Raw genomic sequence first — 23,391 nt, 5'->3', positions numbered from 1 at the left:
TGTGGGAGGCATGGCCCTCGCACCTGCCTGAGATACTTCTTTTCCTCTCCCTCCCTGGCAGGAGTTCCCCTTGGCTGTCCTCAGGGGCTGGGAGTGCTACTGTGCTTACCCCACTCCCCAGTTCAACCTGCAAGATGCTGTGGACGGCTCGCTGTGCAGCCAGGAGCCGGAAGCTCAGAGGCTGGCGGAGTACTGTGAGGTCTACCAGACGCCCGTGCAAGGTGAGCTCACCTAGTGGTGGTGGGGTGTACGGTCTTCTCCCTGCCTCCACTGCCAGGTATGGGGTTCGATCTGGTTGGAGGAAGAGGGAGAGAGCAGAGAGGCAGGGTCCAGAGGGCTATTTTGGCAAGGTGGTGGACTTGGGAGGCGCGGAAGCCCTAAGCCAGTCCAGGACTTGGGGACCAGTAAGGCTCCTAGACTATGCCCAGGCCCCACCCTCTTCTTTGTATGAGCATCTGCCCCAGCTGATCCTAGGAAGCAGTGACGGGAATAGCAGAAGCAGAGGAACATTGCCACCTTTATCTAGCGCTGCCATGACCCTGCCCAGCAGCACCCCTTGCAGCAGCCCTGGAGAGACAAGATGCGGCATGAAGAGGTTACGTGGCTGGCATTAGCCCAGCCCTGGAGACTTGCCGTGGCTTGGGTCAGCCCAGCTCCAGCCTCCAGTCCCCTCCCCTGCAGAATCTGGAGTTCTCTGTGCTGTGCTGGAAGTTGGGGTTCCACTGAGGCCATGGAGACAAAGTGGGGCCTAGGGTCAGCGAAATGTCAATCCCAACCCCACTCTCAGGCTGGTGTGGGAAGCCTCCTCGGCAGCAGGGCTTCAGCCATAGAACTGCGCCAAGTGACAGGTGGCAAATCCCTTTCCTTCTTTGGGCCTCAGTTTCCCCATCTATTAAGTGGGCATCTGGGATCAGCAGTTCCCATGGAGGGGATTCCAGTGGTGGTCCAGGAATCAAAGTCAGAATGAGTAATCCTGAGACGAATTCTGAACTTTCAGATACTCGGTGCATAGACAGGAGGTTTCTGCCCACCAAATCCAAAGTGTTTGTGGCATTGTCAAGCTTCCCTGGAGCCGGGAACACCTGGGCACGCCACCTCATTGAGCACGCCACTGGCTTCTATACCGGGAGCTACTATTTTGACGGGACGCTCTACAACAAAGGTGAGTGAGGCTGGGGCTGCCAGCCTGGAGCAGTGCACCTCAAGGTGTGCACCAGGAATCACCGAGAGGGCTTGTCAAAGGGACTGGCCTGGGAACGGACATTTCTAACAAGTACCTGTTGGTGCCAATGCCACCAACCCCAAGCACACCATTCATGAAATAGTGCCTTTTTAAAAAAGATTTATTTCTTTATGCATACAAGAGCTGGGGTATAGACCAGAGGTGTGGGGGGTGAGAGGATTCACCAGAGACAGAGTGGGGAGCAGAACAGGCAGATCTACTGAAATACACTGCTGAGGGGAGCAGCGGGCTAGATAGAGGTCTGCTGCAGCATGTGGGTTAGCTCCTTGGCTGGGGATCGAACTCATGTTGCAGTGACTGGTGACAGCTTGATAGCACTGAGACTTTAACCCCTGTGCCACCAGGGAGGCCCAATATTGCCTGCTTTAAAGAGAGAGCCTAGCAGTTTGGAATCCCTCTCCACAAACTTTACTTGAATTTCTTGAGACCATAATAATTAGGTGAGACTGCCTTAATCTTATAAAAATGTTATTTTTTTTAAATAGGTACAAAACTCTTCAAGAATTTTATGATTTCTAATCTTTCCCTTGTAGAAATAAGAAGCTTCATTATGCCAAGTAAATGAACTTAAATGACTCGAGTCTGGGTGATGTTTAAGAATGAAGAACCTCAGACAAGTCAAGTGGGAATCTAAATTTGGCAAAATGCGTTTCTCCCTTGTCAAGTATTATAGCATTTTCTCTGGATTTCTTAACTAAAGTCTCTTTTAGAAGAAGATGATACTATCAATAATGTCTTAGGGGAATTAGGGACTTTCTGAGCTTGGCAGTGGGTTCTGGAATCACCCACAGCAACCTTGGCCCAGTTGGAAAAAAGCCAGGCTTGCCCGCATAACCCAGTCCATGGTCCCTGGGAGGCCAGAGTGCCATGGGCACCTCCAGGTGAAGTGGTCCTGTCCACTCCAGCCTTGTACCCACTGAGGCCAGGCTGTGGTTACCAACCTTGTCCCTCTTAAAGGCCATTTTCAGGCAACTATATATGTCGAGGTGGGTATAAGGGGTGACACTGCCTCACCCAGGGCAGCTTGGAGCCTTCTAGGGCTGGTTAGATGTAGCCACTGGCCTCAGATCAGTGACACGCATGTGCAAAATCCACAAGGCAGCCGCCATGCTGAAATGCCAAACCTGCCATGGGCAAATATGGCCCAGGTTACGCAGAAAAGTGGCTGCTATTGAACTTGCCTGGGATAGTATGAAAGGTACCCTGGGCCTCCAGCTTGTCAAAGACCAGATCTCAAGTTGACTCAGCAGTGGCTTGACTCTTCCTCTCCTGGAATTCCCAGCTGTGTGACAAAATTAATCAAAGCAGACTTTTGGCCCATGGCAGAGAAGAGTTTGAAACACGTTGAGTTTCAGTGGGTAAACCCAGACTTCCAGATTCAAAAGAGACTTGCATTTTCCAGGCATCAAAGAATCCCCCCGCAGCTTGCTGTAGATATAAATCATTCCCAGCCATCATGAATGGGGGTGGGTGGTGGGAATCATTTTTGCTTCCAAGAGCGCATGATAAACTTGTGAGCTTGTAGGCAATGTGTCCCCAGAGCTGGACGGCGTTGGCAACATGGGGAGTGGACAGAGACTAGGTTCAGGTGACGTCTTTTTCTGACATCCCACTCTGTGCTCGTGCTTGGTCCCCTTCTTCTTTGTTCCCATAAATCTCTTAGTTCTGTATTATATTAGGGCAGTCCACTACTAGAGTATAAGTTTAAAATGGGGGTCTGTCTGTCTCACCCCTTCTTTCCCAATATAAAGCCCAACACAGAATGAGCATACAATGATGTCTGTTGAGAAGTGTGTGACTGTGTGGATGGGTGGGTTTCCATAGATGCAAGACCCGGGGGCTGTTAGGACTATGGCATAAGTTAGAGGGTAGGGCTATAGCTGCTTATTTACAGTTGTGCTGGAGGTGGGGATCCCTCCCTCACTGCAGGGAGGTGGGTAGAAGCCAGAGCCTCATAGGGATGCAAAAAGTCATGAGAAAGTCCTGGCTTGGTTGCTGTGTTGCTGTGTGATCTTAAATAAGTCCCATACCCACTCTCAGCTTCAGTTTCCCCATCCGGCAATCAACATGGTTAACTTACAGGGTTATTTGCAATGCTTGTGTGAAATCACCGTGAAAACACCCACACACTTGTATATGGAGTGTCCAGAGACTGGGCCTGGTAAGACCCTTTACCTCCTGATTTTTGGAGTCTGGAGGTGGTGACTCTCCTCCTTTCTCATGGAGACACCAGCCGTCCTGGATACCTCCTGCTCTTTCTCTGGGGTAGGAGTGAGTCATGTGATGGCCACACCCATCGCCCTCCCTAGGCCTTCCTGGCACCCCATACTGTGCCATCCTTGGGCCTGTCTTACGCCCCCAGTCCCATTTTCACCCAGAGATACACTTCCACATTCAGCCCTGTCTGCCGCCTCAAGACCCCTGTCTCCTCCCCAGGGTTTAAGGGCGAGAAGGACCACTGGCGGAGCCGCCGCACCATCTGTGTGAAGACCCATGAGAGTGGCAGGAAGGAGATTGAGATGTTTGACTCCGCCATCCTGCTGATCCGGAACCCCTACAGATCCCTGGTGGCCGAGTTCAACAGAAAGTGTGCCGGACACCTGGGCTACGCAGCTGACCGCAACTGGAAGAGTAAAGGTGAACACAAGGGGCCCCGTTCCTGTGGGCAGGACATCCATTAGGATGTAGGACCAGCGCCCCCTCGTGGCGCTGCCCCACCTTCCCAGGGCCTTACTGCTGGGCTCCACTCTGCCTCTTCCTAATCCCCTCCCGCTGCACATGTCCTCAAGCCATGGGGGTTTAGGTGGGATTCCCAGCATGTTGCCACAAATCCTTTCTACCCCCATTTAGGGTGAGGTAATCTGCCCCTCTTTCCTACCCCTGCTCCTACCTAGGAGGGGCTGGAGGAAGATCACTGGCTCTGAATGCAGAAAGCCCTAGTTTTGCACCTCCTCTGCCTCCAGGACCAGACTCCTTTATAAACCTCAAGGGAGTCGGGATCAATGAGATCACACATGAGATCACCCGATGAGATCAGTCCGTGTCAGAGCTCATCAGGCCCACCCTAAGCTGCCTCTCACTGACTCTTAACAGCATCCAGTAGGGAACCACAGCAGCCCTGCTTTCCTGATGAACCCAAGAGCTTGACTGTGTGACTTGTCCCGGCTGCCGAGGTGGTGGGTAGCCGAGCCAGGACTCAAACCCAATGCACTAGTCAGCTGGGGCAGCAATAACAAAATGCCAACCTGTGAAATAACAACAGAAACATATTTCTCATATCTCTGGACTGGATAGTCGAGATTAAGGTGCCAGCCAGTTTGGTTCTGGTGGGCACTCTTCTGGCTTGCAGACTGCTGCCATCTCACATTGTCCTCATCTGGCCTTTCCTGGGGGCAGGTGCATGGAGAGAGCAGAAGTGAGCTTTCGTGTCTCTTCTTTCAAGGGCCCTTCCCCCATTATAAGGACCTCAACCTCCTAACCTCATGACCTCATGCCCCTCTACCCCCTAGGACTACATCTCCAAATACAACACATTGTGGGTTAAGACCTCAACATGTGAATATTTTTCATCTATAATGCCTGAATTTCTATTCTGGGTCACATTGGCTTGTTCCCCACTGCAGCTCTATTTATGGAGTCAGTCTGGTGACATGTACTTACTGGAGTCCCACTATGTGCCAAGCACATAGTAGGTCCAGGTTAAAGGGGTCACAGTCTCTGCCCGTAAGGCACCCGGTTTAGGCTTTGGACAATGAATTGAAGAGCTATAAGTCTGGATAATGAATGATATAAAATTAACTCAGAAAACTGTCCAGCAGGGTGGATGGCATGATGCCACTTGGGACCAGAGACCATAAAGACTTGTGCTTCTCTCCCTGCATGTCTCTGGGTCTGCTAAGGATGATGGGGATCTTTCCTGTCCCCATCACCCTCTAGACTAGACCCTAGAGACACACCTGCACCCTTCGCTGACATCCCTACAGGACTCAGGCAGGCTGAGCTCTGGCCCTTCCCTTCTTGCCCAGCGACCCTGGGCAGTCTGCATGCCTTGTCTTCTGAGCCTCGGTTTCTCATCTTAAGAACAAGGTTCCTGGGTGGTCCCTATCTCCTAGGGTCGTTGTGTTGATTTCAGAAAGTGAACCCTCCCTGCACATTTGAGATATCTCTATAGCCCAATCATGGGAGTCATTTTTGATGGGATTACTCTTGATATGTGCAGCCTGCCCCTCAGCAAAAACCCAGTTATTAAATTTGCCACAAGTCTCATAGAGTAGAGAAGCCTGCAAACATTTGTAGTTGCCTGTGTCCTCAGCTTCGTCACCCACCACACTGCCCAGCCGTGACTCACTGGCCATCAGAAACACCAGACACCATGAGCATCGGCCGCACCACATTCACCGAGCTTTATAGGAGCCAGTGCAGGAGACTGGGGCTGCCCAGCATCCCAGGATCTGCCCCCAACACTGCTTAGCCAGCACCCACCCTCAGTGTGCACAGTGGCCAGGACACCTGGACAGAGACTTCTGCCTTGGTTTCCTTGGTCTTTGACACCATTGAATCATGTGGACCTGAGGCTTGTGGGCCCACCCAGCCCTGCCCATCTAGGTGCTACCCCAAAGGTGAAGGAAATATTGTGCACAAAAGAGATGACCCATTCCTGGTGCATGTTTGTCTTGACTCACTGGGTTTCCAAAGAAACCGCTGGGGGAGGGCAGGCCACGTTTCCCGCCTGGGAGCACAACCAGATATGAACCCTTTGCTTGCACTGGGTCACCAGGAAGGTCCCTCTGCCCCTGGGATCGGACAGCTGGCCCTGTGAGTGGGTCGTAGAAGCTCCCGGGACTCCCCTTTCTTGCACCAGCAGGCCCTAACACTGTGCTGCTCTCCCCACTCCAGAGTGGCCGGACTTCGTCAACAGCTACGCGTCCTGGTGGTCCTCACACGTGCTGGACTGGCTCAAGTACGGGAAGCGGCTGCTGGTGGTGCACTATGAGGAGCTGCGGCGCAGCCTGGTGCCCACGCTGCGGGAGATGGCCGCCTTCCTCAACGTGTCGGTGAGCGAGGAGCGGCTGCTGTGTGTGGAGAACAACAAGGAGGGCAGCTTCCGGCGGCGTGGCCGGCACCCGCACGACCCCGAGCCCTTTACCCCAGAGATGAAGGACTTGATCAATGGCTACATCCGGACAGTAGACAAGGCCCTGCGTGACCACAACTGGGCCGGGCTGCCTAGGGAGTATGTGCCCAGATGATAGGCCTGGCCCTCTGCCCTCCCACTGAGAGCAGGGCACCCCACCAGGCTGCGCCCACACTCAGGCCAAGCTGGAGGCCACACCTGGGCTGGACAACAGGGAGGCTGCTGGGAAGCTGCTTCCCTCACTTTCAGGGAGACCCGGACACGAGCCGTCAGTCCACCCAGGCGGACACAGTGTTGTAGGACAGACAACTGCGAGCTCTCACAGAGACTCCACACTCACAGTGCCCGTATCGACACACCTGAGTCACTGCGCAGGGTGTACCAGGCGCTCCCAGGCTGGCAAAGGCATTTCACGTGGAAGCAGGCACGCAGATGCCGGGTGGGCGCCGCTGCGGCTGGCACACACAGGCACACGTGCACCCCGGGCTCACGGGGGCCTCCTCTCCTGCCTGCAGCCCGCTGCCACTTGCTCATCAGGTCCTTGACTACAGAGGATGGGCTGGGCGGGTGTTGGTGCTGTGAGGGGCGAGGACGTCAGCATGGGGTGGGACCATGGACCACTGCTGCTGGGCCCTGTAGCCCAGCCGAGTGTCTGACACCTCATAAATGTGTGTGGTGTGACCACCAGGCACCACTAACTGCAGCCCTGGCCCACTTCTTTGCTGATAGACCAGCGGCACTGAGGGTAATGTGCCCCCACTTAAACACACCAACCCCAGGACCTGCCACAGTTCTGTGAACCCCCTGTCACCCCTTCTAACATGAGCGCTTCTTGGAGTGGGGCTTCCTTGCCTGGCTTCTTCTGTCCCCAGGAAAGCTGGGGCTTCACAACATGCCCCAAACCAGGGTGTGTGGGACAGAGGACAGCGATGGGGTAGGCCACCAGGGATGCCTGAGATGTGAGGGGTACATATGCCAGAAGGCGTGGGCTGGCCTGGGGACGGTGTGGAGGTCCCAGGAGGAAGGGGGTTTGGGGGTTGCTGTGGCTCCTTACACCACCCATCTCAACAGGTCCCTGTTCTCCATGGGTTCTGCTCTGGGGTCATGAGGACGGGGGACTGCATGGCCCATTAATGTGACCCTTGAAAGAGAGACTGTGGCCTGGGCTTTTGCCCGATGCCCTGCCTCTGTGTCCCCTTGTCACTTCCTGTCACCAGCGTCTTTACCACACCCTGCTCTATTTCCGCGAGACTGACATCTTCACTACTCTTCACCCATTTCCTCAGCTAAAGGAGAAGGGCCCTCACAGATGTCCTGCCTGCTGTGTGCAGGCTGTGAGGACAAGACAGATAGGGAAGACCCCCCCACTCCCCACTCTCCCACCCCCAGCTCACAGTCTAGGGGTTGCCCCAGTGCTGGGTGAATTCACAGGGGGTCGCCCCTGGGCCAGGGGAAATTGAGAAGTTACAGGAATTACAGCAAAGCCAGGGAGGATTCTGGTGCGAGGTGGAGGGGGAGGTGATGACAACTGAGGCAGAGAGAACAACATGTGCAAAAGCTCAGAGCTTGGGAAGCCCTGAGGTGGTGTTGCAGAACAGGTAAATGGGGCGTGTGTCTCTGAGTCTGCAGCGGGAGCAGGGGCATGGGTGGGCCAGGACACACAAGGGAATGCTGTCCCTGTCCATACGGTCACTTAGTGATTCGTCAGCCTGGGAGGTTACAGAGATGCTGGTCCCAATGACCTTCTTAGGTCTACCTTCACTACCTGTCTTAGGCTCAGAGTGAAACAAGACCAGGGGCTCTGATCTGGACATGGAGGTGGCTCTGGGAGCACAGCCCAGGGTGACCAAGATGTAGGGAGGCGGCCAAGCACTCAGTTGTCCCATGACCTTCAAGTGGGAGGAGGGTGGTGGGGCAGGACTTGGACGCCTCTGGGCCCTTCTGCAGTTGCTGTAGGTCTGGGTGACCCTGCTGGGTCCTTGGCTCCTGCCAAGCTGCTTCAAAAGGAGAAAACAAGGTGAGAGTTGGGAAAACTCAGCAAGGGGTTCCCTGACCCTTGCTCCCTGGCCAGCAATGGGGAGCTGAGCACCACCCCTGTGAGGGCAGACAGGGCTTGAAGGCCGGCGGGGATGTCCTACCCCAGAGAGATGCCTCCTCAGCCTTCGGTTCTCACAATGAATGGACTTGAGCATCTGTGGCCCTGGAGACCTCCACGTCCTTCCTAAGTTTCCCCCAAGCCCAAACTACCATCACCGCTGTCTCGGACATTGCTTGGCTCAGCTCCCATGGCATCGCTTGGCTCAGCTCCCATGGCATCGCTTGGCTCAGCTCCAAGCCAGATACTCCAGGTTCTTTGTCAACATTTATTGGTGCAGCAAGGCTCCGGGGTCAATGCCCTGATGAGGCCATTTCTCCTGAGCTGCAGCTGCAGTTGAGACCCAGGAGGTGCTTCCACGCCGCATGGAAGGGGGTGCAGGGGATGCCGGCATCCCAGAGCAGACCTGTAGTCTCAAAGGAGCTCATGGCACCGAGTGATGGGGTATAGGGAGGCTGGCCTCCCGGATTCTGGCTCCCTATTTCTGGTCCTCACTCTTCTGACCACCCAGACAGCCCTTGGGGAGAAGGCACAGAAACATATAGGCTGGGGAGAGCGGAGGCGTGCCTGGAGAATTGACTGGGACTGAAGCTGGGGCACCATCCCCTGGGCTCCTCCTACCAGGAGGGCAACCCACCAGCTGGCTCCTCCTGGTAGATGGGTGGGGACATTCCCTACTGCCGGTTACCTGGAGAACTCCTCTCCTCCCAGGTGGAGTGCCACCTTGCAGCTTGGCCTTGCAGCTCCCTGTGCAGCTTAGCCAGGCATGCTGGTGAGTAGTGTGACAGGGTCAAGTTGCCTAACTCGTACATCAAGTTAGTCCATATAGTCAGACACCTGGTACCCAACAAGGAGATGCAAAGGCCATGGGGCTGACATCACCCAGGTGACTCCTGTCTCTGTGGGGGATCTCAGAAGCACAGGAGGGAGTCTGTCTGTCCTTTGGGGAGAGCTCATTTGTCCCTCCTCAAGCTAGGTCTCATCTATAGCTGTCAGCTTTTCCTTAAAGGGAATACTGTTCCAAGCATCCAGGGAGTAAATCTGTGGATGGGGAGAAGCATGGCCAATGCATCAGGAACCAATCAAAACAGAACAGTAAAACCCTGACTGTCTACAGACTCCAACTTTGCTAGCAAGGCTGCAGAGTTACACAGACCTGTGTTTGAACATGTAATTTTCATGGATTTCATCTCCCGTTATGGATCAATTTGGAAAAACCAAAATATATAATTTAAAGAAACTAAAACACACTATGATAATCTCAGTGATGTGTAAATGAGAGAGAAGAATAGACAGGCTTCCAAACCCTGGGAAGAAAGCCGCTTAATGATGTGAACATCTTATGAAGTCTCTTGCAGCTAAAATTAGATTTTGAGTGCATGAATATGCAATAATGTTTGCACACCAGAATGCATTTTTCCCTTAAAAGTGACAGGAGTCATTTGGTTCTTGGGGGCCCAAAATGGGAGATGGAAGAGCCGAACTTGAGCCTTATGCTGCAAGAATTCATGGGGCATAGGCTTGTTTTCTTTTGATTGGAACTCCTTGGAGGCGCTTAGAATGTGATGCCTCCAAAGTGGTCCCTTCCTATTTAGGGAGAAATTATTCTGAACCCCCACTCATTACCACTCAATATGGGAAGAGTTCACCTGAGCAAGGTAGAAGTAGAATAGGGGCTACAGATGAAGGGCTTCATGATGGTCCCAGCTCTGGTCTACTACGACCTTGAACAAAGCCTTTGCTCTCTCTGGTCTCAGCTTTTCATCCACACCAGGAGGGATGGGGTAGAGATATTGTTGATTGTGTCCCCAATGCGCAATCCCCCATTTCCTTTCCCAGCAGACCTTGATTTTTGTTTGGGGGTTTCATGATGTGGCAGAGCTGATTCTAACACTTCCAGGAGTGAACACACGATCTGGATTAAGTCAACAGCACATTCCATCTCCGGTCAGATGTGGCGATGCGAGCCAAGGCAGTGCAGCCGGAGGCAATTTCAACAGTCTTTCTGGGAATGTCTTTATTCCGCCTGCTGCATGTCAAAGTGGAAGCAGGTTGTCCTGGGTCCTGGTGGTGGCCGTCTTGGACATGCAGGGGGGCCACTCTCAGCATGAAGCCAACCCTACTGAAGGGAGTGTGAAAAGAAAGGAAGATACCAGGTCCTTGTGACTTTGGTCCAGGGCAAAGCTTTGCCTGCGACTGGCTCTACCTCTGGACACTTTTGTTACATGAGCCAATAAATTCCCTTTATTGCCCAAAGAGGGTTGAGTTGAGTTTTTGTTACTTATAGCCCAGAGCAGTGTATAAAGAGCTGGGGTTGAAAGGCCCTGGGGCTCTGACATTCTCTGCCTCTGTCTAGTATAGATAAAGATCAAAAAAATTCAGACCAATATAAGCTGGTAGGATCGGGAAGTTGATTTTTATAGGAATGGGGCTGGGTGTGAAATGCTTAATAGGACATTGTGTTCAGTCTGCCAGAACCAGTAGCATTTTTAAGTTAGTACATAGTGAGGTCATACATATATCCTCAGAAAATAATTCCTCTTGATTGCCCAGACTGGACTGTCAATTGTCCCATTTAATCCTTCACAACCACTTTGTTTTTTTTCTTTCTGCTTGACAAATGAGAGGCCTGGGATGCCAGTCATTTGTGTAATGACTACAAGTATGGCCGGATTCTGTTTATCACAACCCCTTTCACGGAGACTAGGATGTGGCGCTGGGAGGAATGCTTTGTAAGCTACTCAGACAGGAATGAGACCCCCTTCAAGGGACATGTGTGGCTAACAGCTGACAGTCAGTGAGCTGCCTTGCAAGGGCGCAGGTGTGGTTAATCGCACAGCTTTGCTTCTGCCAAGTGGCACATGCGAGTTTGGGGTGAAGCAGAATTCCCACCATTGAAGGTGAGCTGGGGTGATGCCACTGCGAGTTCCCCTCCTCTGAGCTTCCCCCTTTAACCTACTGTGTGCTAGAAAGTGGAGGGACACAAGGGGTTTTATGCGGGCCCTGTCTCCAAACTCTCCTTGGTTGTCTGACCAGTTTGCAGTGCACCAGGATGATGGCCTGTGTGGAGAAAGCCAAGGATCCCCAGAAACTGAGGTGAGCACACTTGTACATAGTGCTTGCTTTTGCTATGGCAGATAGATCTGGGGCCCCTCGCTGAGAACTTCTGTGCAAAAACATTGCAGAAATTGGGATTCTTGCCATGGGAAAGAGGAGCAGATCCACCCTAAATAACAAGCATAATTACTTGCATATCATGAAGGATCTTGATCTCAACAAAAAGTAGAAAAAAGTGCAGTCGATGTTGTCAGGTGAGCATGAGCTAAACGAGTTAACTTTCGAAGGTGTCTTCAGTTCTTGAAACGTTCTTTTCCGTTTCCGGCATCAGCAGCAACAGATCCACAGCTCTGGGTGGGGCCATTGGGGATTAATGGCAGTAAACAGTGTTCTTACAGGTCACAGGGTTCCATAGACATCACCCCATATGTGCTGCAGGGAGGTAGTCACTATCATTTTCATTTGGGGGGAAGAGAAATCTAGTGAGACTGAGTTGCCAAAATTTCAGTCCCTTTATTTTACAGAGGAGAAAAATGAGAGTAGGAATGGGGATGGGTTCCCAACGAGGTCATGCTGGGAGAATGAGTGGAGGCGCTAGGGTCAGCACGTGGGATCTTTCCACTAAACCACCTGATTGCCCCACACTGCATCCCTATAACTCTTTAAGGAATTGCTGGAAATGAGGCAAGTGTGCACATTCAGTTCATTTGGAAGTGACCCCATAAATTTCACTGCTAATTCTTTGCCAGAATGCTTTTTGGTGGGCACCTGAGTTCAATATCAAGGGCCATTTATCAAACATCCCCAATACTTGAAAACCTGCTCAGAGGGAGCAGGCCTTTGCAAAGGCATGATGAGTTAGAGAGATGAATCATAACTTGCTATAAGATAGAAGCCCAGAGTTTTCCTCATAAGTCACAAGCATCCCAGGCAGCAGAAAGGCCCCGTTTCTCTAAAATATTACAGCCAAGCATCTTTGGTGGGCCTGAGTCCAGAAGTATGCACATGTCTGTGAGTATGTGTGCATGCAGCTGAGAGCTCACACCTGCACACGCACAACTGCCCCTCGGGTGCCCTGCCGGCCATCCTGAGCATTGCCAGTGATGAGTTCAGCTTAACTCACATGGATAACTCTGCCCCCACAGTTAGAGCTTCCACATCCAGATGACAGTAGTCCAGTCCCCCCTTGGAAGTCAGGGAGGAAGCCTGGAAGAGCAGAGCAGGGATGCTAGGCACAGATGCATCCCTCCCTACCCAGGCTTCAGCCATCAAAAGCATATCATGAGACATGCCCAAAGGTGAGATTATACCTCACCAGAATCACCTGGGTGAGCTTTCTATTGCTACATAACTAATTGCACAAATCAAGCAGTCAAAAATAACACACACGTACATCCCACTGCTTCTGTAGCTCAGGAGTCTGGGCCCTGCTCCACTGGTTCTGCTGCTTCAGGATCTCTCTAGGCTGCAATGAGTTTGGCAGCCAGGCCCTGTTCTCATCTGGAAGCTCGACTGGGGAAGTGTCCACATCTACACTCACTCATATTGTGAGCAGAATCACGTTGCTTGTGATTATAGGACTGATGTCCCCAGTTCTCCAGTTCATCCACAGTTTCTTTTCGGCCTCTCCTAGGCCATTCACAGTGCTGCCATTGGTTTCTTCAGGCTGGTTGGAGAGTGAGACAGTCTTATCATTATCACAGGAAGGCCATCCTTTCACCTTTATCATATTCTACTGCTTAGAAGAAAGTCACAGGCCCTATCCACATTCAAGAGTAAGGCATTCAAGAGTAAGTTCATTACATAAAGGCATGAACCCCAGGAGGTGCGGAGGCATCGGGGACCACTTGGGGTCTGTCTATCATAACGCCAGTAAAGAACAAGTCCAGAAATCTGTACATTCTTTATGGTCTATAGAGTCCACTGAATACAGTGGATGTTTTGAAGAATCATCCAGTGGCATCAGGTTATATCCATGTCATAATAATGAGTTTAGGGCTAATGTCCCCAATCCACTGTGTTGACATTAACAGCATCATTAGGAACATTGCCAATTCATATTGGCCACATCTCTACTCTTTAATTTATCCCATTCAGCCTTGCCTTTCACTATTTGGATTCTTTAATTTTAGGATATTATAAAGTATCATTGATTTGAATGTTGCCACCTCTTTCCTTCTGTAATTCCTCATCCTGGCGTTCCTTCATATTGATGTTGGAACTCAAAAGTCTAGTTTCGACATGTCAGTACTTTTTCCATATTTTAATGTCTCACTCCCATTGTTCTGGGTTCTGGGCAAATTCTTCACTTTTTTTTAATTTTAGTATATATATTTTACATCATTCTTCCTTTTTGTACTCTGCATGGTTTCTCCTCGCAGGTGTAGTGCCTGCAAAATTCCCATTACCGATTCACCTGTGCGCCATATCTTCACTTTAAAAAAAAAAAGATTTATATATTTATGCATAGAAGAACTGGGGTGTAGGCCAGAGGGGTGGGGGTGAGAGAATTCACCAGAGACGGTGGGGAACAGAACAGCTGGGTCTACCGAAATACACTGCTGAGGGGAGCAGCAGGCAAGACAGGAGAGGTCTGCTGCACCATATGTGGGTAGCTCCCTGGTCAGGGATCAACCTCAGGCCATTGTGGTAATAACTCTGAGACTTAAGCCCTAGGCCACCAGGCAGCCTCAAATTCTTCACTTTGACTGTCAAGAATTATCATTTGCTTTTCACTGTGTACATTTCTTCACAAATGTGTACATTTCTTCTGCCTTTTATTCCTTATTCTATAACAACCTTAATTTGTTTCATGTTTGATACACCCCCATAAATCCCCATATATTAAAAATAGGTATGTAAATATTCTTTACTGATTGCTTTATTATATTGAGTTTTTCCATATATTGAGTTTCATGTCTCTTTTGGAGTTCTGTTATCATTAAACTTTTGGGATCAGGCCACCTCCTGATCTCAAGTTCCAACTCTTGGTGGGAAACACCCACATTTCTGTTTTTCAGAGTTTGTTCAGATCTTCTCTTTTCAGACATGACTATGTTATTGCATGGGTTTGATTCAGAGTGAGGAGAATGGAGTTAGTGCCTCCTCCTTAACCTGCCCTTACACAGCCCAAATCCTCAATGACCTCAGGTGACCTACAGGCAACAGACATACTGATGTGTAACGAGAACTGGGTTCTATTCTAGACGTTATCTAGAACTGATAAATCTTTTTTCTTCTGCATGGAAACCTCCTTTTTGTTTTGTATTTCAACCCCCATGGTATAACACAGAGACCTCCCCCCACTTTATTCTCCTGAGAACAATAGAGGAGGGAGAGTGTTTGAATAAGTGGCAAGGAGAGGAAGGATGGAAGATTTCCTCTCCTGGACCTCCTTTGTACTGTGGCCAGGCAGGAGAGGACAATAATTTCTCTCTCAGCCCCACTCCTCAGGTTAAGGGCAAGTGAAGTCCCCCTCTCCTTGGGATGGGGTAAGGGTGAAAAATGCAGAGATGGAGTAAGGAGGGTCTACTAACTAGACAGCCTGGACCACCAACCCTACCCCGATAGCATCATAGAGCCTAAAGCTCACTGTATTCATTTTCTATCACTGCACAGCAAGTCACCCCAAACTTGGGCATAAATTAAATTCACAATTTAAAACGTTCATTAACTCAGAGTTTCTGTGTATCAGGAATGCAGGTACAGTTTAACTGAGTCTTCCAGCTCATGGACTCTGATGAGGCAGCAATTAAGTAGTTTCATAAGAAGGTTCACTGGAAGTCATCATCATGGGCATGATTTAGTTCTTTGTGGGTTCTTGGACTGAGGACCTAGTTTCTTGCTTCTCATTGGCCAGAGGCTGCCCGTGGCTCCTTGCTATGTGGGTATCTCAGGTTAGCTTGTCTCATCAGGGAGGGAAATTTCAAAGAGCTGGAGAAGCATGAGCAAGATAGGAGTCACTGTGCTCTGTAACCTATCTTGGAGGTAAATCCAATCACCTTTATTTACTGCATTTGTTAGAAACAAATCATTAGATCCAGCCCATATCTTGGAAAGGGCTTTTACAGAGCATCTAGAGTTGAATGAGTCCCTCGCCATCCACCCTGTGTCTGTTCCCAACAGCCCTCTCCCCTGCATGGAGTCACATCACAGCCTTCAGCTTCCTCAGTGATGTTTTCCAGACCCAAAGGCTTGCTGGCTCCTGTCTTTATCTTTTTAGGAGCTGGGACTTGTTTCCTTCATTTTCCTCCCTTTCAACTGTGGTCATCTCTTCTTTGCTCAAATGAGAACTGCTCTGGTCCCCACATTCAGCCTGACGCCACCAAGGCAGGGAAACCCTGGCCAGACCTCCTGTTGGGATGACTCTCTCCATGGGCTCCCCATTAAATCCAGCTCTGAGCAAAACGCATTATTCCCCATTCCGCCCAGGCTTCCCCTGTTCCATAGCTGAATTAACCTCCATCAGATAATAAAGGGCTTGGCTTTTCTTGTGAGACCTTAAATGTCACCTTTCTCCCACCCAATACGTCTTTGAATGACACAGCCTCTAATGAGATGTTCAAATATAGAAAACTGAACGACTCCTTGCTTTCGTCCTGACATTTATTCAGCCGGAGTGATCTGACTACACCACTACATTACTTATAATTTCTACCTGACCTTGGGTGGTAGAGTGTAATCTTTAAGGAAACTGTCCATTTAATCTCCCTCGCCTTATTAGCATTTAATTACTATGACAAATTTCCAGATGTACAAAGGATGTTAGGATTATAATTCAATTTTCCCTTTAAATGGCCCAGTACCAAGGGCAGTGAGATGATCTCTGACAGCACTGGGTTCTGATCGAGGAGGCGTCCTAGGCCTGCTGTGGTCTCGTGCCCCTCAGAACCCTGGCCAGGGTTGATCCCAATCCTAGTTTTGCAGGCCCCAAGAGTGCTCAGAAGGAGACTGAGTTGGTAGCTGTTAATATTAATGTTCAACTGACAACCAAAACCCAAGATAAACACTGTGCACCTAATCAAATCAGTAGCTTCATTTGTCTGAGCTGTTTTCTAGTCCCTTTTCATAGGCTAAGCCACTTGTTCTGTACATGAGCAAATGCAATACATAGACTTTTGCTTTCTTCTTTTTCATTTAGCATTATATCATGAATATTTGCCCATTTTGTTAGTCTTTTTCTATTTTACTTTCACCCATTCCTCTCCTTTTCTCCCTTTCCTGTCCCTCTGATTTAGACCCAATGGTAACAAGCTAATGATCCATTCATACCACTCTCTAGAGAAAAGTGTGTGTGCATCTGTACACCCACATGCCTGTATCTATCTCTATAGCTAATCTACCTATTTATCTATTTGGGGAGCCATCATTTGTTTTTGCAAAAATGTCATCACACAACACACAGAATTTTTGTCTTTTTATTTTCCACTTTCTGTCCTGCCCCTGCTATATCCCTTTTCTTAAGAAGGTAGCATAATATTCTCTAGTACTGGTGTCCAAAATGGAGTGCAGACACCTCACTTGTACATGAGAAAAAATAGTCAAGGTTTTATCTCTATTTTTATCTCATCTCTTTAAAACTTCTATTTTGTGTTTGTTTATCCTACACTTAAGATATTCATACATGCAAATAAATATCCATATTTTGGAAGTGCATGGTATCATTAAATAAGCAATCAAAAATACTCAGATACCTACCAGTCTAGAGAATAAGGGAACAATATGTTCACACATATCCCCTTTGATGGCTACCCAGGCTATTTCTAGTTGGGATCACTACAAATCAAGTTGCAGCAAACATGACACCAAATATGCAGTGCACACAACCACCTTCATTCTACAGGACAGCAGAATTGCAACACGTTCTGCTCCAAAGGTATGTGTACTTTTCATTTTAGCCAGTATCGATGGCCAGCTTGCTAACGTCTACAGCAATTCATCATCCCACAAGTAATGTACAAAATGCTCATTTTCCCTACATCTTTGTGGAGCTAGGCAGTTACCACTCTTTTTCAATTTTTGCCAATCCAATGGGTGGTTGGAGGAATGACATCCAGTCTTTAAAGGTAGGTGAGAGCATTGGATAAGATGACCGCTAAGGTCCTCCTAACTCCAATGTTCCTCGTTCTCTAATTATGTTTCCAAAAGCTCCTCTGTTCCTGGTGTGTCTTTAGTCCCCCATCACTACCTGTTTGTGACTCCCAGAGACATCTGTGGAACAGTTGCCAGCAAGCAGCCATCAAAGAACTGGAAAGAAAGCAAGCTGAATGTATTCCAGAAGATCATCTTGCCAATACTGTTCAGCTTATAAAAATGATCTAGGCCAAATCCCTGAGATTTCTTCCAGAACAAATAATAAAAAGCAGGGTGTAATATTTCTAGGATGAGCATATTCATAGTAAATATTTTACGATCAGTGGCTGCACAAAATGTATTTTCCTTGGAGTTTCGCTTTTCAAACAGCTTTGTATTAAAAGTACTGTTCAATATATATTCATGGAGAAATTCATTGATGTGTTTTGCCATTTATAGCAAAAATTTCAAAGGTCCTGGAAAAAAGAGATGTATGATGCGTATTTTACCCTCTTAGGAGAGCAGTGATAAAAAATGCATGATACACTTTGGTTTTCTCTGACTATAAACCCTCCAAGACAGGGTGTGTGCTTTTCATTCCTGCTTTTCTGCAGCCCATCTGGGGTGGATGGCAGTCTGGGCAGAGCGCAACTGGCAAGAGGGACTAAGGGAGAAGGGTAGTGGGAGGTAAGAAGATTGTACGCTGGGTGTTTTCAAAGACGCCGAAGCTCTTCCTAATAATTACCATTGATGAACACTTAGTACAAGCCCAGGATTATGCCCAAAATGTCCCATACATTCTCCCACTGAGACCTCCCCACAGCCCTATGAAATAGTTACCATTATTCCAGAGAAGGAAACAGCATGAGAAATGTCAAGCAGTCTGGCCCTGGGGTCACGCTGTTAAATGATGGAGCAAAAATCCAGACTCCTGGTTCTTCTGCCCATGCCTCAGTTTCTCATCTACAACTTCTCTGGACCTCTGGGAGCCCACTGGGGCTGCAGATACCAGAAGGAGGCAGGTGTGGTGCTGTCTGCCTTCTTCATGGTCCCTGTCGCATGGTTCCTGGTTAGTGTAGGTTGGCTGCCTGTTCTGGAAAAGAGGCGTCCCACGGCCTCTGTGTCATCATCCTTCTTGGCCCCTTTGCTTATGGCAGGAAGCAAATCTACACAGGCAAAGAATTGAAAATCTGGTTGCTTATTTCCTGCCAATTTTCTCAGTCTCTAGTAAATGTATTTATTTTTATAATGGCAAGTTTTACCGTTGGCAATGATCAAATCCCGTTGCTCCCTTGCTTAAGATGCTGGAATCATTCCCCATGGCCAATAGAATAAAACCCAAAGGCCCCGTTTGACTTGGCATTCAAAATCCTCGGTGATCTGCCACAAAATTCTCCTCTTCGTGGCTGTCATCTTCAATTTATGCTCACACACTCGGGATGAAGAGCTGTCCCTTGCCCATGAGCAAGGGTTCATGCTCATCCATCTCCCTAGGTCTCTCTTCCCCTCTCTGACTGTTACAGTCTTCATTACCCTTCAAGGCCCCACTTGAATAGGCCCACTTCCTCGAAGGAGCCTTCTCTGCTTCCTCAGGCAGAATTAATGGGTGTCCTTCTAGAATTCCTGCGGTCCCACTGCCCTTACTCTGCTTCTCCCAGTCAATGGTGCATCTCGTAGCTGCCTTTGCAGCTGCACTGTGGGCTTGTGCAGGGCAGGGCTGTGTGATTTATCTCTGTGTCTCCAGCACCCCACTGGATACTTTGCTCAATGCCACAGAGCAAAGACAGTTTCAACAATAATGGTACCAATTATGGAGGGTTTAAAACATGCTTTTATTGAATCCCTGAGAACAATCTCATGAGGCAGATGCTATCTTTCCTCCTTTTTACAGATAAGGAAATGGTTCAGCGACATTGTGTGCAAATGGCAGAGCTGAGATTTGAACCCAGTGTTCCAGAGCTAATCACTCTGACCCACTGGCTTCATTGGGTGTTCATCACATGTTCACTGGGTGAATAATAAAATAAACACATGAATGAGCAAATTAATAGTGAGGGGGCAAGTCACACAAATACAGAAAAATCACCCACTCCACTGCCTGAAGCCAGACATTTCCTAAAACACAAACAACCACAGTGAGAGTTCTCTTCCATTACCCCATGGCTGCCCTCTTCCCACTCAGGGAAATCACATCAACACACCCATTTTGGACACCAGTGGGTGTGTTTCCAAACACATCCTCAAGGACCACAGAGAAGAATGCCCAGAACAATACTCTGACGGTCACCAGGAGGCCGAGAACTTATGGCTGTGCCCAGGCCAGGGCGGGTGGGTGGCTCTGGCTCATTCGCAGCTCCTCACACATGATCCTACAGGGACAAACACTGCTTCAAAGGCTGATCCAAAGTGACAGAGAGCTGTACAGGCCGGACGTGTTTGGAGAGCAAGAGGGATGACGAAAGGAGAGGAAGGGCAGATGGAGAGCAGGTCATGGCATCGTGGATGCCAAGTAGTGACTGTGACTTTGCTTGTAGGAACCACAGGTGCTGGCAGAACAGAAGTCATTGGTGCAGGAATGTGGGCTGATTAACCCGTGTCTTAGTCTCAGAGAAGACGTGGGTGCTGGGTAAACACATGGCAGACATGCTCAGCTCAGGGAAAGGCCACATTCACCCAAGACTCAGCCAGGAGCAGACACAGAGACTGATTCAGGATAACCTCCTGATTCAGGATAACTTGTCTAACCCACCAGCCTGCTGGCATCCACCCAGCAGGTGCTCAGAAGGAAGGGGATGGGCAAGCCCTGGAATGTTCCCTGTCCCCTTTCTTTCTCCTTGCTCCACACAAGGAGAATTCTGGAGACATGGACACATGGGAATCCAGAAATATATGCACAGGTGCACACACACACAAACACACACGTTCTCAGAGGGTTAGCCAGGTTTCCTAGCACATCAAGGCACAAGTAACTTGGTGGATCTTGTTTCTGGAGAGAAACCAGCATGTCCTGAAGGCTGGTGAGCTGGATTCTTCCTTTCAAGAGGCCGCAAATTGGCTCTTCAATCTCCATTTTCATCCTTGATGATTTGCTGGCCTTACACATGACAGAAAAGTAGACATTGGGGCCAAGGGTCAGTCAGGATCCAGAAAACAGAATTATATGGCCAAAAGGAGCAAGAAGGGGAAAAAAAACCCTATACATTTCATACAGAGGATTTACTCTTCATTTAAGAAGATTGAAATAATTTCCTAAGGTGTTTTGGAAATCCACAAAAGCGTTTTTCCACCTGAAAACCTTGAGAGTTGTGTCTGGAGGCTACAATCACTAAGCCGGATGCTCAAGAATCTGGCCCTCTTTCCAGAAGAGCTCAAACCACCAGCAATGGGATGCAGTCTCTGCCGGAACCACAGGAGCGGGCGTGTAGGAAGCTCCATTCAATTCAGCTGAATCCATCCACCCATTCATCCATCCTCCAGCTAGCCAGCCCACCTCGGGCCATTCACTCTCAGAGTGGACATTCCTTATCACCTACTATGTGTCTACCTTTGACTTGACCCGGGGGGTTCCGGGATCTGAGTCCCCTCTTTATTTTCTATGGAAAGGAAGAGGAATTGGCTACTATTCTAATTCAAATGCAAAACAGAGACTAAACCTGTCAGGTGTGGGAACACCCTTGGCTGGAGGACAATGAAGTAGTTGGTTCTGGGCCTGGTCCAGGCTGAGTTCTCAGGAGAGACCTCCTGATTCAGGATAACGTGTATCATCTGTTTTAATGCCCTCGCTGAACTCTTCACTTCCTGCTTTGAAATTCTTTCTTTTAGGTTTCACAAGGGGAGGGAGGTTGAACGATTATGGAAGAGAGTTTTTTGCGACAAGTTTATGGGTATATTTTGAAGGAAGCAAGCATATGCCTATTAAGCATGGGGAGAATTATCAGGGAATGTTTTCAAATGACCAATAAAAATGAAATTATCATTGCTCATTGTTTTTTATGGATCATAATGTGTTTTTTTTCCTGCTGAAAATATCCAACAAACTCCCTCCTAGACATAGGCCTCTAATTACATAGTTAGCACATAGTAATCCATGTAAGTGGGTGCTCGCCTGTCCTAATCCATCTCCATAAATGTAATCGGCCCAATGAAAGAGTCCACAAAACAATTCCACCAAGAGGAGATGAATTCAGTGAAAACTGACGTAGGTCTCCCTTCCAAAAGTACAAGCTTGAGAGAGGAGTTTTTTAGAACATACCCAATTTCTTCCCAGGTTGCCATTATCACCTCAATTTATTTATCACTCAACTATTTATCGAGAACCTACTCTATTCAAATCATTAGGTAAACACTGGGGTAGTGCAAATCCTGAAACTGACTCCCCACTGCAGGGAAAAGGCAGTCAGAAAGGAAGCATATTAGCAGCAGACAGAAGTGAACCCATGGCAAGGTAGATAGCAGTGAGTGCTCCAGAAGGGATGCAGAGTGAAGACTGCAGCAATTTAGAGGGTTGCTTCCTGCTGGGGAATCAGCAAGGGCTGTGTGGAAGAGGTGGCACCACGAATGATGCAGGGGTGAGAGAAGGTGGGGAGGTATATGGTCATTTTGAGGCACACAGGCCCAGAGGTAGGCTCACTCAGGCCAATTATGGGAGCACTTTGAGTAAAGTGCTGACAGGTGAAGGGTAGTGAGAGAATGGAAAAATAGGTTGAAAGTTGTACAGTGGAAGAATCATGTTTTTGACTTACAAACTCAAGGCTGTGTTCCTTGGCCTCTGCATATGCAATTATTAGTGACAATTCCACAGTAGAGCACACCTACTACTTGCTAGACCCTGCATTAGGGCTACGTGGGATACCCAGTTGATTTTGGGGCAAAGACTACCCCCGAACAGTTCAGGGGGAGGTAGGAATGTGTGCTGTGTCCAATATTGGCTTGAGCTATGTCTGCATTTATTAGTGGAGGTGGAGGCAGGAGTGGGGGGGGTCACTATTCAAATGAAGCAATAGGCTCCAGATGAACTCACCATCCACTGAATTCTATATCGCAGCAGGTATTGTTAGCATGAGGCTCTGGTTGCTTCCAAGGCAAAGATTTTTTGTACCTTTTACTGCCAAGAGCTTCTCTGTCGCCAACATTTTCCTCCTTGAAAATTTGAATGAGCCAGGAAAAGACACAGAGAAGAAATGTTTGGGGAAATGCAAATGAGAATCACAAAGCAGAATCCAAGGGAATGGGGAATTTCAGGAAAGAAGTGATTGACAGTGCCACACTCTAAAGAGAATTTAAAATAAGAGGAGAGCTGGCAAGTATCCATTGGATTTGGCACTGGGAACATCATCGATGACCTGGTAAGAGCAATGTCAGAAAGTATGGCCCAGGGAGCAGAGGGTAGGTAGTGGGAGGTGAGGAGCAGGCTGGCTGGCATGGAGAAGGAGTTCCACAGCTGGCGCTGGTCTCCACTGCTCACCATCTACACCTCCACTCTGTCCTTTCGGTCTCTACTCTCATTAGCAGAACTAATAACTGTCAGAAAATTTTATATGAATGCTTTTTTATAATGATTTCTAATGTAATATTTTACATTGGAGCTTCTTTGATGAGCCTTAGGATGCATCCTGGGAAATGCCCGAGTCTGCTGTGGTGCTTCTCACACTTTCATGGGACTAAAATTCCAGCTCAGAATCCTGGACTCATCACAGAGTCTCCCCCTTCTCTCTTCTGTCACATTCTATTCTGCCCCCAACTACTGTTTATTTTCTCTGCCTATCATCTCATTTATATGTTATCCTTTCT

The 23,391-nt window shown here is 48.8% G+C and overlaps 1 protein-coding gene across 4 annotated transcripts in view; it reads left to right on the top strand.

The window, feature by feature from the left end:
- WSCD1 (WSC domain containing 1) overlaps positions 1 to 10,767 on the top strand; it is a 45,598-nt gene extending 34,831 nt beyond the window's left edge. For all 4 annotated transcript variants that reach the window (XM_037495481.2, XM_037495480.2, XM_037495482.2 and 1 more), the window contains exons 6-9: positions 62 to 221; positions 998 to 1,162; positions 3,680 to 3,880; positions 6,140 to 10,767. In XM_037495481.2, the coding sequence (XP_037351378.1) occupies positions 62 to 221; positions 998 to 1,162; positions 3,680 to 3,880; positions 6,140 to 6,492 (879 nt within the window). In that variant the 3' untranslated portion in view covers positions 6,493 to 10,767. The remainder of the gene's footprint in view (positions 1 to 61; positions 222 to 997; positions 1,163 to 3,679; positions 3,881 to 6,139) is intronic.
- Positions 10,768 to 23,391: the final 12,624 nt, after the last annotated feature.

The sequence above is a fragment of the Talpa occidentalis genome, unplaced genomic scaffold (genome assembly GCF_014898055.3).
Source record: "Talpa occidentalis isolate TD23 unplaced genomic scaffold, MPIMG_talOcc4v2.1 talOcc4.7, whole genome shotgun sequence".
Classification (NCBI taxonomy): domain Eukaryota; kingdom Metazoa; phylum Chordata; class Mammalia; order Eulipotyphla; family Talpidae; genus Talpa; species Talpa occidentalis.
The sequence above is the reverse complement of the archived record's forward strand: the minus strand, read 5'-3'. Positions and strand labels throughout refer to the sequence as shown.